Genomic DNA, 16083 nt, shown 5'->3' on the forward strand with positions numbered 1-16083 from the left:
GTGGCCCACCCCGGACCATGGATCGACTGAAAGACGAGGGGGGGGGGGGGGGGAGGCTGCAAGCAGGGGCTCCTGGAATCCTCTTCTTACTGCAGGTATTTAGGGATTCCTAGAGGAACAGGAAACCTAAACTGAGGAGGAGAGGGGGACCGCCTCTTTTTATTCTGTAGGTTTCCTGTTCCTATGGGCGGATCCCCTCTCTCTCATGTGGGTGGTGTCGTGGCAAAGGGTAAAAAGGTGTTTTTTTTTCTTTGAGTCACTACGATTAAAGTGATACCACATTAATATATTTTTGTAATGGTTGGCTACCATCACACTAAAAATATATATATACATTTTTTTACAAACAAGTTTTTTCATTACCATATTTTGAAGGCTATATATTTTTTTATTTTTGTGCTGAGTCATGTGTGGGCTTTTTTTGCAGGATGTGTTGGAGTTTTCATTGGTACCAATTTTTTGCACAATTTTTTGGATCGTTTTCTATATCGCTTTTTGAGAGGCATAATGAGCAAAACAACAATTCAGGATTTTTATATATTTTTTAAGCCATTCACAGTGTTGTAAAAGTGATGACTGCTTTAACTTTTAGCTCAGTATAATTACAGCGATACCACATTTATATATTTTTTTTTATGTTTTTCTGCTTTTACACAATAAAAACAAATTTTTTGAAAAAAAATATTTTGCATGTCCTTATTCTGACAGCTATAATTTTTTTTTTGCTGACTAAGCTGTATAGGGGCTTCTTTTTTTGTGGGACAAGATGAAGTTTTCAGGGAAACCATTCCTATTTACATACGTCTTTTTGACCCCATTGTATTGCACTTTTTTTGTGGGCTGTATGATGAAAAAAACAAACAGTTTTTTCTATTTTTTGGGATTTTTATAGATCAGGTTGTTACAGACGCAGCGATACCAAATTATTTGTACTATTTTTTTTTTTTTTACAAAAATATACCATAAGTATTTATTGCAGTACAATTTTTTCTATTCTTTTTTTTACTTTTTAACTTAGTCCCTCTATGGTACTTTAACTTTTATTACTTTGATCTCTGACACTGCAATGCATTTAACCTGTCAGTGACACTGACAGAACGCCTTTTAGACCATGCTCCTTGCATAGTCTAACAGGCTGCGGTAATTGGCATACCGGGAGGCATGGGCGGACATACCGCCGGTTCAACCGGTGCGGCTGCACTGGGGCCCAGAGGCTCCGGGGGGCCCCTGCAGGGCAGCTATTAATAAGGGCTATCTGGCCAGTTTATCTGGCCCCAAGGCTCCGGGGGGCCCCTAGCCAGATCGCCCTCATGTGCAGCGGGCAGGGAGCAATCGCTGCAGCTCCGCTACCTGCAACAGAGAATGGGAGCAGAGCTGCAGGGAATGGATCCGTCTCGCTCTCACTTCCCACCTTTTCTTGCTGCAGTGCGAGTGCTGACTGAACGATCCTTCCACAATCCTCTGCGCATTGTGGGGGGTGGGGCCACAAGATCCCGGGAAATTCAGAGGCCCGTTTGCATGGCTGCTCCCGACACCATGGCAACCACAAGCACAACCGGGGCCCCCAGGTGCCAGCCACGCAGTCCGGTGCAGGTAAGGAGCGGGTGTCCGTCCCCGAGGTGGGGGGTGTTCGGATGTGAAGCAACGAGGATGATATGTCTGCTGTATAACTGGGGGGACAGAGCATAAGCTGGCCCCATATACCCGAGGGAGCAGAAGTCCCAGCATGCCGGCCAGCCTGGATCTGGAGCTGTTATGGCTCACACAGCAGTGGCTGAATGACATCATCATTCAGCGCCACGGCTGTGCGAGACGAGACAGGAAGCTGCCAGCGATGGTGCGCTTCAGAATACCGTGTGCAGAGGTGAGGTGAGGTGTGTCTGTGTGTGTGTATGCAAAGAGGTGAATGGTGCTGTGTGTTTGTGTGTGTGCGTATGTGTATGTGTGTGTGTGTGTGTGTAGAGAGAGAGGTGAATGGTGCTGTGTGTGTGTGTGTGTGTATGCAGGGAGGTGAATTGTGCTGTGTGTGTGTGTAGGTGGAGGAGAGGGCAATGAGGTGGTGATGGGGCAGAAGGCAATGATTGGGTTGACAGAGAGGGCAATGATGGGGAAGAAAGCATTGAATGGGTTGACAGAGGGCAATGATGGGGGTGATGGGGCAGAAGGCAATGATAGGGATGACGGAGAGGGCAGTGATGGGGCAGAAGGCAATGATTGGGTTGACAGAGAGCAATGACGGGGATGATGGGGCGGAAAGCAACGATTGGATTGATGGAGAGGGCAATGACAGGGGTGGTGGGGGAGGAGGAAATGATGGAGGTGGTGAATGGGCAATAATGGGGGTTGAGGGGGAGTAGGAAATGATGGAGGTGGTGGAATGGGTAATGATGGGGTGGTGGGGGAGAAGGCAATGATGGTGGCAGTGGAAAGGACAATGATGGTGTGATGGGGAGGAGGCAATGATGGAGCTGGTGGAATGGGCAATAATGGGGTGGTGGGGAGGAAGCAATAATGAAGGTCGTGAAGAGGGCAATCACAGAGGTGGGGGAGAGGGCAATAATGGGATGCCGGGGGAGGAGGACAATGAGGGGTGTGGGGGATTGGGATGGGAGGAAGGGGGATTTATAATGGACTTAGGAACAGGGAAAGGTGGAGGAAATGTTATTGTCGACTATTATGTCTAACACAGTCCTTTACTATAAAGTGTACTCACTTATGTACAGCACAGTCCGTGTGTGTGTGTGTGTATATGTATGTGTGTATATATATACACTCACCGGCCACTTTATTAGGTACACCATGCTAGTAACGGGTTGGACCCCCTTTTGCCTTCAGAACTGCCTCAATTCTTCGTGGCATAGATTCAACAAGGTGCTGGAAGCATTCCTCAGAGATTTTGGTCCATATTGACATGATGGCATCACACAGTTGCCGCAGATTTGTCGGCTGCACATCCCAAAGATGCTCCATACAAGGCTGGATGGATCCATGCTTTCATGTTGTTTACGCCAAATTCTGACCCTACCATCCGAATGTCGCAGCAGAAATCGAGACTCATCAGACCAAGCAACGTTTTTCCAATCTTCTACTGTCCAATTTCGATGAGCTTGTACAAATTGTAGCCTCAGTTTCCTGTTCTTAGCTGAAAGGAGTGGTACCCGGTGTGGTCTTCTGCTGCTGTAGCCCATCTGCCTCAAAGTTCGACGCACTGTGCGTTCAGAGATGCTCTTAGGCCTACCTTGGTTGTAACGGGTGGCGATTTGAGTCACTGTTGCCTTTCTATCAGCTCGAACCAGTCTGCCCATTCTCCTTTGACCTCTGGCATCAACAAGGCATTTCCGCCCACAGAACTGCCGCTCACTGGATTTTTTTTCTTTTTTGGACCATTCTCTGTAAACCCTAGAGATGGTTGTGCGTGAAAATCCCAGTAGATCAGCAGTTTCTGAAATACTCAGACCAGCCCTTCTGGCACCAACAACCATGCCACGTTCAAAGGCACTCAAATCACCTTTCTTCCCCATACTGATGCTCGGTTTGAACTGCAGGAGATTGTCTTGACCATGTCTACATGCCTAAATGCACTGAGTTGCCGCCATGTGATTGGCTGATTAGAAATTAAGTGTTAACAAGAAGTTGGACAGGTGTACCTAATAAAGTGGCCAGTGAGTGTATATATATATATATATATATATATATATATATATATATATATATATATACATATATATATATATATATATATATATATATATATATATATATATATATATATATATGTATATATATCTTTGTTGCCTTAAAAGGAGGGGGGCCCAGACACATTTCCTGCACAGGGGCCCCAAGCTGTCTGTGTCCGCCCCTGCCTGGGGCTCGTTACTTGACCTCGGGTTGCCAATACAACAACTGGCAGCCCGTGAATACATTGCGAGGGTGCCGATCGGGTGGGAGAGGGAGTCCCGTCCCTCTATTAGCTTTCTAAATTCTGTGATCACTACTGATCTCACACTTAGTATGTTAAACAGCCAGAGCCTGTTACAGCTAGAGCTTGGCTGTGACTTAAGTTGAGCTGAGCACCCAATGGCTATTGTGCGGGCGCAGCACCTGTGCCCGCAGGATTTACATGATGTACAGGTAGGCCCATTTGCGGGAAGTACCCACAAGACAGAACTTTATATGCACAGTACAGTATGTTATATCTCGGGGAGTGGTTAAAAAAATAGTTAGATGGCACATGCCTTACCCCAATCATAATTTATCTCCTCCTATTTTATCTTGCTCATGTCGCTGTAGGTCAGCAATCAGTGTGCACAGAAGCACTCAGGAAAGTCAAACCACTCAGAAGGTTACAAAAGAAGTAGGGGATACAACACACAAGTAGATAAAATTGTTTATTCAACAATTGTTAAAAGCATCTTCATCAGTGTATGTTCCAAAAAAAATTATGTAAAAAGTCTATAAGACATGTGACATGAATATACACTGATTAAGATGTTAATTTTTGAACAATATTTAGAATTGAGAGTCCTATTCTAAAAGTTTTTCTATCTACTGGCTAACACGGTACCAAGATATATATCTTTCCTGTATCAATTTTTGAACAAACATTGATTTTTTCTACTATTATGCTGGATTCCCTACTCCCTTGATGTGGACATCAGGAGATTCTGAGCTCAGTGACTCCCTGCAGCAGTGGTGGGGAGCCAGTGCTGGACCAGGGGAGGGAGATTACCATCTAGTTTTATCCAGTAGTTTTTTGCAAGGGTCAAAGCTGAAATATCAGCTAATGTCTGGGAAGTATGGTATTTTTTTACCATGCATTGTACAGTAAACTGATGTTGGAAACAGATAGAAGCTCTACTAAGCAGGTAGTGATATGTTAGATGACAAGCCAATAGCACAGATCCGAATTAGAATTATTATTGGATGTAACAATGACATACAAATAGTCAAGTCTGCAATAAACTGATTTATAGAGTAGATGGTGCTTCCTATTACTATATAGGGTAACTTGGAGAAGTAGAATTTACTAGATAAACAACCCACTCACCTTTCCAAAAGAGCCCTGCCCCAGGACCTTAAGCAGGACAAAGTGTGATTGATCAGCCTTCTCTGAGCCTTCCTTCACATGGTGTGTAATGGGGATCTCCTTCACTACAACCTCATCCTGTTGAGAAGAACATAAAAAGTCATCTTAAAATATTATGTATGCTATAAAGACAATAAATATAGATAGTTTGTATAGCTTTCGTAGTATATGTTAGACTATTATTGGCCAAAACCATCTTAAAAAAACAAACTTTCAACATTCTTGTTTGACAGTGCTAAGAGAACAAAAAAAGTTACATTTGCAGAAGCATTCTAATAATAATAATGGTGCTTACTTAAATGACATGATGCTCAAGTCAAAAAAAAAAAAAAAGAAAACACACAAATTATGAAAACAGTGCATTTAGACAGCTTAATCCCCTTCCCAACTGGCAGGAAGTGGTAAAGGCATTAGACAGAACACCATCTGAATACATCATTGTATGCCATAATATATGCGATTCTACAGTGTACTACTGTCTAGAACATGCTATACCTAATGACTACTGACCAAGTCGCCCAGGTGTCCTGTATCTGGCAGAGGAGGACATCGAGATTTGTCTCTGTATTTTTTCTGTATCCAAAGAGAAAAAGTCCTAAATCCAGGAATCCGAACCTCCTTCTCCATGGGGCTTAATGCCCACATAGAGAGGAAGGCAGTCAAATGCTGAAGTATGAGATCCTGGACTACTAAACCTAAAATGATGATATCTGCTGCCTCCTCAGCCGCTATCTGCAGAAACTGAAAGCAATGAGCTGTACAGATATTAAACTTCCTTTACATTAACCTCAAAACCAAAATACATTGTGAACCAATGGGAAGGACACACCGCACCGAACACCCTCCTCCATTACTAAAGGGAAGCAGCAACACCTCAATGTAAAATTTAAGCTTCAGAAAGGATGTCCCCCAAAATGTAAACAAATTGCCATACATCAGCAAATCAGAAGAGAGTTAGGCGTTAGAGCTTGCTTACGGAGATAATGGCATGGTTTTTTTTGCCATTGCTCAGAAGCAGCCCTTTTTACAGTAGTAGAGCCATATTGGCTGTAATTCTGAATGTAGTCTCAGAACCTAATAACGTAGAACACAGTCATTGTGTCGGCAAGGAAATTATTGACAAGGTGAAATTTACCATCAGTTGCTGTGATGTAGGAAGCTGTAACTTCCTGTTATCAGTTTTGCAAAAAAAAAACCCAATATCTCAATATATTAAAGATTACTCACCACCAATCTGTGGCTGCCTTTTTAAATTAATAAGAGTGGGCAACCCCAGACTGATGATAGGTACTAAGTATTGAAGTATTGCAAATATAATTAATAAATGTCTACTGCTGCAACTTCAGATTCCCTACTCAAATTAACATTTTTCCATTTTGGGTGGTGAAAATATTATATTCAGCTTTGACATCTCTAAGGGTGCTTTCACACTGAGCTTAGGCATCCGTTGGTTGGTCCCATCGGGACTTAAGTCTTAAACTCCCTGCAAAATGGGATTCGGACATATGAGCTGACAAGGCCAAATATTATAATGATGCCGACAGAGCAAATGTGCGCTCAGTCATGCATCATTTTCAGGCGTGTGTGCCTTCTAATAATAATTAAAATGAATTTTATTTCTATGGCGGCGACATATTCCACAGCACTTTACATTTTAGAGGGGACTTGTACATACAATGCACATTACAGCATAACAAACACATAGATCAAAACAGATACCAAGAGGAATGAGGGCCCTGCTCGCAAGCTTACGATCTATGAACTGGACACAGACATCCAGACACTCAGAATAAATGAGAACAGCGTCCAATCCCGTGGGTAGAAATTGAAAAGAACTTTATTACGCCATGTAGAGAATACAGCATTTCAGCCTGTTGCAGGTCTTCTTCATATAACCTGCTATAGGTCAAAATGCTGCATGCTCTACATGGAGGAATAAAGTTCTGTTCAATTTCTATACACGGGATTGGACACTGTTCTCATTTATTCTGACTGCTGCTACTTTTCCAAGTGGGTTCCTTTGATCGAGAGTCGGCATCCATACTTAGTGAGTGCTGTCAGCCTTTCTTTTATGTGTCCAGACACCCAAACACTGTCTACTATGTGCACAGTTTGATCAAATTATAAGAGCCCATCTGCCGGCCAAAAGGCAACCGCTTATGATTGGAACTTGCAATATCAGACTCACCGCTCCTGGCTGTAGGCCTACAAATTTAAAGGAAAGAAAGGATCCAGCTCTTATTTAACACAGCGTTGATCAAACTCTGCAACAAGCACATCAGTTTTATAAATGTGATTGTTATTTGTATTTGCATGTAGCACCTGAATATTTAATTTTGTTGGCCAATTTATACTGTACATTTTGGCTAAGTGACAGCACCCATACTGTGGGGAAAATAAGTATTTGATACACTGCCGATTTTGAAAGTTTTCCCACATAAAAGGAATAGAGCTGTCTGTAATTTTTATCGTAGGTACAGTTCAACTGTGAGAGACAGAATCTAAGGGTGCGTGTCCACTGTCCGGATTACATCCAGATTAGCTGCAGATTGAACGCTGCGTACAACCCACAGCATCCAGATGTACAGCATAGTGGAGGGTATTTTAGGAAATCCCGTCTCCACTATGCGTGCGAACACGCATCCAGCGGCCCTGCGTTTACAGACAGCCGGCACGTCGTTTTAGAACGCAGCATGTCTGTTTACCTTGCGTCGACCCTCTGTCGCCGCAAGGTAAATAACAGGGCCCTATGAATGGGGTGCGGAGATTCCGGATGTGTGCAATGAACACATCTTGAATCACCGCTCATACAGAAGGGGGTGGCGCTTTGGGTTGAGCGGGATTTCTGCTCCGTCCAAAGCGCCGTGAATCCAGACAGTGGAGACGCACCCTAAAGATAAAAAAAAAAAAAAAAAAAATACAAAAAATACAAAAAAAAAAAATACAAAAAAACAGAAAATTACATTGTATGATTTTAACCCCTTCACCCCCAAGGGTGGTTTGCACGTTAATGACCGGGCCAATTTTTACAATTCTGACCACTGTCCCTTTATGAGGCTATAACTCTGGAACGCTTTGACGGATCTTGGCGATTCTGACATTGTTTTCTCGTGACATATTGTACTTCATGTTAAAGGTAAAATTTATTCGATATAACTTGCGTTTATTTGTGAAAAAAATGGAAATTTGGCGAAAATTTAGAAAATTTTGCAATTTTCCAACTTTGAATTTTTGTGCCCTTAAATCACAGACATATGTCACGCAAAATACTTAATAAGTAACATTTCCCACATGTCTACTTTACATCAGTACAATTTTGGAACCAAAATTTTTTTTTGTGACGGAGTTATAAGGGTTAAAAGTTGACCAGCAATTTCTCATTTTTACAACACCATTTTTTTTTAGGGACCACATCTCATTTGAAGTCATTTTGAGGGGTCTATATGATAGAAAATACTCAAGTGTGACACCATTCTAAAAACTGCACCCCTCAAGGTGCTCAAAACCACATTCAAGAAGTTTATTAACCCTTCAGGTGTTTCACAGGAATTTTTGGAATGTTTAAATAAAAATGAACATTTAACTTTTTTTCACACAAAATTTATTTCAGCTCCAATTTGTTTTATTTTACCAAGGGTAACAGGAGAAAATGGACCCCCAAAGTTGTTGTACAATTTGTCCTGAGTACGATGATACCCCATATGTGGGTGTAAACCATTGTTTAGGCGCATGGCAGAGCTTGGAAGGGAAGGAGCGCCATTTGACTTTTCAATGCAAAATTGACTGGAATTGAGATGGGACGCCATGTTGCGTTTGGAGAGCCCCTGATGTGCCTAAACATTGAAACTCCCTACAAGTGACACCATTTTGGAAAGTAGACCCCCTAAGGAACTTATCTAGATGTGTGGTGAGCACTTTGACCCACCAAGTGCTTCACAGAAGTTTATAATGCAGAGCCGTAAAAATAAAAAATCATATTTTTTCACAAAAATGATCTTTTCGCCCCCAATTTTTTATTTTCCCAAGGGTAAGAGAAGAAATTGGACCCCAAAAAATGTTGTGCAATTTGTCCTGAGTACGCTGATACCCCATATGTGGGTGTAAACCATTGTTTGGGCGCATGGCAGAGCTTGGAAGGGAAGGAGCGCCATTTGACTTTTCAATGCAAAATTGACTGGAATTGAGATGGGACGCCATGTTGCGTTTGGAGAGCCCCTGATGTGCCTAAACATTGAAACTCCCTACAAGTGACACCATTTTGGAAAGTAGACCCCCTAAGGAACTTATCTAGATGTGTGGTGAGCACTTTGACCCACCAAGTGCTTCACAGAAGTTTATAATGCAGAGCCGTAAAAATAAAAAATCATATTTTTTAACAAAAATGATCTTTTCGCCCCCAATTTTTTATTTTCCCAAGGGTAAGAGAAGAAATTGGACCCCAAAAAATGTTGTGCAATTTGTCCTGAGTACGCTGATACCCCATATGTGGGTGTAAACCATTGTTTGGGCGCATGGCAGAGCTTGGAAGGGAAGGAGCGCCATTTGACTTTTCAATGCAAAATTGACTGGAATTGAGATGGGACGCCATGTTGCGTTTGGAGAGCCCCTGATGTGCCTAAACATTGAAACTCCCTACAAGTGACACCATTTTGGAAAGTAGACCCCCTAAGGAACTTATCTAGATGTGTGGTGAGCACTTTGACCCACCAAGTGCTTCACAGAAGTTTATAATGCAGAGCCGTAAAAATAAAAAATCATATTTTTTCACAAAAATGATCTTTTTGCCCCCAATTTTTTATTTTCCCAAGGGTAAGAGAAGAAATTGGACCCCAAAAAATGTTGTGCAATTTGTCCTGAGTACGCTGATACCCCATATGTGGGTGTAAACCATTGTTTGGGCGCATGGCAGAGCTTGGAAGGGAAGGAGCGCCATTTGACTTTTCAATGCAAAATTGACTGGAATTGAGATGGGACGCCATGTTGCGTTTGGAGAGCCCCTGATGTGCCTAAACATTGAAACTCCCTACAAGTGACACCATTTTGGAAAGTAGACCCCCTAAGGAACTTATCTAGATGTGTTTTGAGAGCTTTGAACCCCCAAGTGTTTCACTACAGATTATAACGCAGAGCCGTGAAAATAATTTTTTTTTTTTTTCTCAAAAATGATTTTTTAGCCCCCAGCTTTGTATTTTTACAAGGGTAACAGAATAAATTGGACCCCAAAATTTGTTTTCCAATTTGTCCTGAGTATGCTGATACCCCATATGTGGGGGGGAACCACTGTTTGGGCGCATGACAGAGCTCGGAAGGGAAGGAGCGCCATTTGGAATGCAGACTTAAATGGATTGGTCAGCAGCCGTCACGTTGCATTTGCAGAGCCCCTGATGTACCCAAACAGCACAAACCCCCCACAAGTGACCCCATATTGGAAACTAGACCTCCCAAGGAACTTATCTAGATGTGTTTTGAGAACTTTGAACCCCCAAGTGTTTCACTAAAGTTTATAGCGCAAAGCCGTGAAAATAAAAATTCTTTTTTTTTTTTTCACAAAAATGATTTTTTAGCCCCCAGTTTTGTATTTTCACAAGGGTAACAGGATAAATTAGACCCCAAAAGTTGTTGTCCAATTTGTCCTGAGTACGCTGATACCCCATATGTCGGGGGGAACCACTGTTTGGGCGCATGACAGAGCTCGGAAGGGAAGGAGCGCCATTTGGAATGCAGCCTTAAATGGATTGGTCTGCAGGCGTCACGTTGCATTTGCAGAGCCCCTGATGTACCCAAACAGTACAAACCCCCCACAAGTGACCCCATATTGGAAACTAGACCTCCCAAGGAACTTATCTAGATGTGTTGTGAGAACTTTGAACCCCCAAGTGTTTCACTACAGTTTATAATGCAGAGCCGTGAAAATAAAACATCTTTTTTTTCCCACAAAAATGATTTTTAGCCCCCCAAATTTTTATTTTCCTAAGGATAACAAGAGAACTTGGACCCCAGAAGTTGTTGTTCAATTTGTCCCGAGTACGCTGATAACACATATGTTGGGGTAAACCCCTTTTTGGGCGCACGGGAGAGCTCGGAAGGGAAGGAGCACTGTTTTACTTTTTCAACGCAGAATTGGCTGGAATTGAGATTGGACGCCATGTCGCGCTTGGAGAGCCCCTGATGTGCCTGGACAGTGGAAACCCCCCAATTCTACCTGAAACCCTAACCCAAACACACCCCTAACCCTAATCCCAACGGTAACCCTAACCACACCCCTAGCCCTGACACACCCATAATTCTAATCCCAACCCTAATCCAAACGTAAATGTAATCCAAACCCTAACCCTAACTTTAGCCCCAACCCTAACTTTAGCCCCAACCCTAACTTTACCTCCAACCCTAGCCCTAACCCTAACCCTACCCCTAACCCTAAACGTGACTGAAATACGTGGCACTGAAATACGTGGCACTGAAATACGTGGCACTGAAATACGTGGCACTGAAATACGTGGCACTGAAATACGTGGCACTGAAATACGTGATACGTGGCACTTAAATACGTGGCACTGAAACACGTGGCACTGAAACACGTGGCACTGAAATACGTGGCACTGAAATACGTGGCACTGAAATACGTGGCACTGAAATACGTGGCACTGAAATACGTGATATGTGGCACTGAAACACGTGGCACTGAAATACGTGGCACTGAAATACGTGGCACTGAAATACGTGGCACTGAAATACGTGGCACTTAAATAAGTGGCACTGAAATATGTGATATGTGGCACTTAAATACGTGGCACTGAAATACGTGGCACTGAAATACGTGGCACTGAAATACGTGGCACTGAAATATGTGATACGTGGCACTTAAATACGTGGCACTGAAACACGTGGCACTGAAATACGTGATACGTGGCACTGAAATACGTGGCACTGAAATACGTGGCACTGAAATACGTGGCACTGAAATACGTGGTACTAAAATATGTGGCACTGAAATACGTGATACGTGGCACTGAAATACGTGGCACTGAAACACGTGGCACTGAAATACATGGCACTGAAATACGTGGCACTGAAATACGTGGCACTGAAATACGTGGCACTGAAATACGTGGCACTATGACTGTCAGAAAATGTTCATTAAACGGTTAGGGGTGAGGTTAGGGGTAGAGTTAGGGTTTGGATCCCTTTATCACCTTGATGGTGGTGGGTGGCTTTTCAGTGTGTTTTCTTTTTTTTTCGATAAAAATGCATGCGTTTTTAACGCAAACAAACGCATGTGCTTAAAAACGCAAGAAAATACTGCAGGTTGTATTTCTGAAAATGAACGCATGCAGAAAAAACCCGCATGCGTTTGAAAACGCGACCAAACGCGTACAAAAAAACCGCATGCGTTTTCAATGTTAAATATAGGGAAAAAACGCATGCGTTTTTTTGTGCAAAAAACGCTGCAGACAAAAACGCAAGTGTGAAACCAGCGACGCTTTTTATAGCAAAAAAGTTTTTGCGTCTCCACATTTTGAGACCTATAATTTTTCCACATTTGCTCCACAGAGTCATGTGAGGTCTTGTTTTTTGCGGGACGAGTTGACGTTTTTATTGGTAACATTTTCGGACACGTGACCGTTTTTGATCGCTTTTTATTCCGATTTTTGTGAGGCAGAATGACCAAAAACCTGCTATTCATGAATTTCTTTTGGGAGAGGCGTTTATACCGTTCCGGGTTTGGTAAAATTGATAAAGCAGTTTTATTCGTCGGGTCAGTACGATTACAGCGATATCTCATTTATATCATTTTTTTTATGTTTTGGCGCTTTTATACGATAAAAACTATTTTATAGAAAAAATAATTATTTTGGTATCGCTTTATTCTCAGGACTATAACTTTTTTATTTTTTTGCTGATGATGCTGTATGGCGGCTTGTTTTTTGCGGGACAAGATGACGTTTTCAGCGGTACCATGGATATTTATATCAGTCTTTTTGATCGCGTGTTATTCCACTTTTTGTTCGGCGGTATGGTAATAAAGCGTTGTTTTTTGCCTCGTTTTTTTTTTTTTTTTCTTACGGTGTTTACTGAAGGGGTTAACTAGTGTGGCAGTTTTATAGGTGGGGTCGTTACGGACGTGGCGATACTAAATATGTGTACTTTTATTGTTTTTTTTTTTTAATTTAGATAAAGAAATGTATTTATGGGAATAATATTTATTTATTTTTTTTCATTATTTTGGAATATTTTTTTTTATTTTTTTTTACACATTTGGAAATTTTTTTTTTTACTTTTTTACTTTGCCCCAGGGGGGGACAATACAGATCGGTGATCTGCCAGTTTGCATAGCACTCTGACAGATCACCGATCTGAGAGAAGTGCAGGCTGCTTCACAGTGCCTGCTCTGAGCAGGCGTCTGTGAAGCCACCTCCCTCCCTGCAGGACCCGGATCCGCGGCCATCTTGGATCCGGGTCTGGAGCAGGCAGGGAGGGAGGTAAGACCCTCGCAGCAACGCGATCACATCGCGTTGCTGCGGGGGGCTCAGGGAAGCCCGCAGGGAGCCCTCTCCCTGCGCGATGCTTCCCTGCATCGCCGGCACATCGCGATCATGTTTGATCGCGGTGTGCCGGGGGTTAATGTGCCGGGGGCGGTCCGTGACCGCTCCTGGCACATAGTGCCGGATGTCAGCTGCGATATGCAGCCGACACCCGGCCGCGCTCCCCCCGTGAGCGCGGCCGATCGGCTATGACGTACTATCCCGTCGGCGGTCATACGGGCCCACCCCACCTCGACGGGATAGTACGTCAAATGTCGGGAAGGGGTTAAATAACTAAATTCCATTTTATTGCATGAAATATGCATTTGATCACCTACCAACCAGCACCACACTCAATCACATTCCAACTTCTCCACCTAGCCCAAGACCAAAAGATCTGTCCAAGGAGACCTGGGACAAAATTGTAGACCTGCATAAGGCTGGGATGGGCTTCAAGACAATAGGCAAGCAGTTTGGTGAGAAGGCAACTGTTGGCACAATTATTTGAAAATGGAAGGAACACAAGATGACTGTCAGTCTTCCTCAGTCTGGGGCTCCATGCAAGAACTCGCCTCATAGGGTAAGGATGATTCTGAGAAAGGTCAGGAATCAGCCCAGAACTACACGGGAGGACCTGGTCAATGACCTGAAGAGAGCTGGGAGCTGCAATGTGTGAAAACTTGGTCAAGAATAGAGATAAGCGAATATTTCAATGCTTTGTTCGGATTACGATTGCCAGTGTCCCGCTGTGGCGGCATGATCGCATCGTGTAACAAAGGTTGTATACGATGTACGCACAGTAACCAACGGCTTCTACATCGCAAATACGTCATGAAATTATCGCTCCAGCATCGTGCATTGCGAAGTGTGACCGCTGTCTACGACGCTGGAGCGATATTGGAGCGACGCTGGAGCGTCACGGATCGTGCCGTCGTAGCGACCAAAGTGCCACTGTGAGACGGTACCCTTACTCATCTTTGGTTCCATACAGTCAGTTGTATGGCTGGAGAGTTGGGATGTGGGGGAAAGCAAGGGGAATGTGGGTGCCACCTCTGTGGACTGTACTGGGTGTGATTTTGAGGTAGAGGAAGAGAGGCCACTTGAAGCTGCGCTTGCTATCCACTCAAGCACATGCTCTTTCAGGACCTCATCAACAAGGAATACCGCTGTGGGTCTGCCAAAGAAAGGTAGAGGAGTAGCCCGTCCAGTAACAGAAATTGTCAGATGTCTTTGCATAGGACGTGACGTTGTTGGTTCACTAGGGCTTTCACTAACCTTACCACCTACCCCACGTACACCAAGCCTAATTCCCCTTCCACCACGGCCTCGCTTTTTCCCATGCATGTTGTTCAGATAGTGTGGCAGGAGCACAGTATTCGCAGTAAAATTTCAATTTTAAACTCTGCACCACCTCTGCAAACAGCTGAATTTCCGCATCAGTAAATTCTAAGGTGAAATATGGCATGCTGTATTGAATTAGTTACAGAAGAAAGAATTGTTTGAGTGTGGATTATTATTATTATTTATTTATATAGCACCATTAATTCCATGGTGCTGTACATGAGAAGGGGTTACATCAAAATACAAATATCACTTACAGTAAACAAAACTAACAATGACAGACTGATACAGAGGGAAGAGGACCCTGCCCTTGCGGGCTTACATTCTATAGGATTATGGGGATGGAGACAGTAGGTCGAGGGTTGCAGTAGCTCCGATGGTGTTGAGGTGGCCGTGTGGTCATTACAGGCTGTAGGCTTCTTTGAAGAGGTGGGTTCTCAGATTTCTTTTGAAGGATCCAAATGTGGTGGATAACCGGACGTGTTGGATGAGGCCTGTATGAGAAAGATACACAAGAATTTTTTGGTGGCCTCTGGATCAGGCCTCTACAACACACTAGATGCTACAAACTAATTGAATGTGAGATGTCCCCTAACAAAATGACAAAGTGTGATAAGGCTGGCTGTCTAACTTTCTGAAACTGAAAAATTTTATATATTTTTTTTAATGTGCCTTAGGTCTTCAGACAGTTTTATATCACCACAGCACTAAATGGCAAGGTGGGATACAGCAGGCTGTTTCACATTTGGCTAGTGAAAAAATATTATTTAGAATGCTATACTCGTGCATGGAGCACAATGTAAGCAGTACTTGTAGGATATGTGCCCTGCTGGCTTTGTCTGTGGACCTCAGTAATGGGCAAAAAAAAAATGCTGGAAGGTAAATTTAACAACCACACTAGACACTACCTAGCTACACTGCCTGACTGCTATACAACCACCTACCTAACTAGCTAAAATCTTGCTGCTAACACTGCCAGCATCAGGAGCAGCCTCTCAAAATGGCACTAAAAACAAGATGTCCGCTCTTTATACGGACAGGGACATGTGATTTCAGCAGCCAATGACACAAGCCGTGGTGTAAGGACATTGTGTGCACATTGCGACTGAAACATCCACAAAGTTAGGGAAAAAA

General features: G+C 43.2%; 1 protein-coding gene across 4 annotated transcripts in view; it reads right to left on the bottom strand.

Annotated features, from left to right (window-relative positions):
- Window positions 1-16083, bottom strand: part of RPS6KA1 (ribosomal protein S6 kinase A1) — a 416175-nt gene that overhangs the window by 170997 nt on the left and 229095 nt on the right. For 3 of the 4 annotated variants that reach the window (XM_077295711.1, XM_077295712.1, XM_077295713.1), the window contains one exon: window positions 5048-5164. In XM_077295711.1, coding sequence (XP_077151826.1) covers window positions 5048-5164 — 117 coding nt within the window. Of the gene's footprint in view, window positions 1-5047; window positions 5165-5596; window positions 5810-16083 lie in introns of those variants that run through there. The other variant, XM_077295710.1, reaches the window with a different exon arrangement.

This window comes from Ranitomeya variabilis, chromosome 3, assembly GCF_051348905.1.
Source record: "Ranitomeya variabilis isolate aRanVar5 chromosome 3, aRanVar5.hap1, whole genome shotgun sequence".
Lineage (NCBI taxonomy): Eukaryota > Metazoa > Chordata > Amphibia > Anura > Dendrobatidae > Ranitomeya > Ranitomeya variabilis.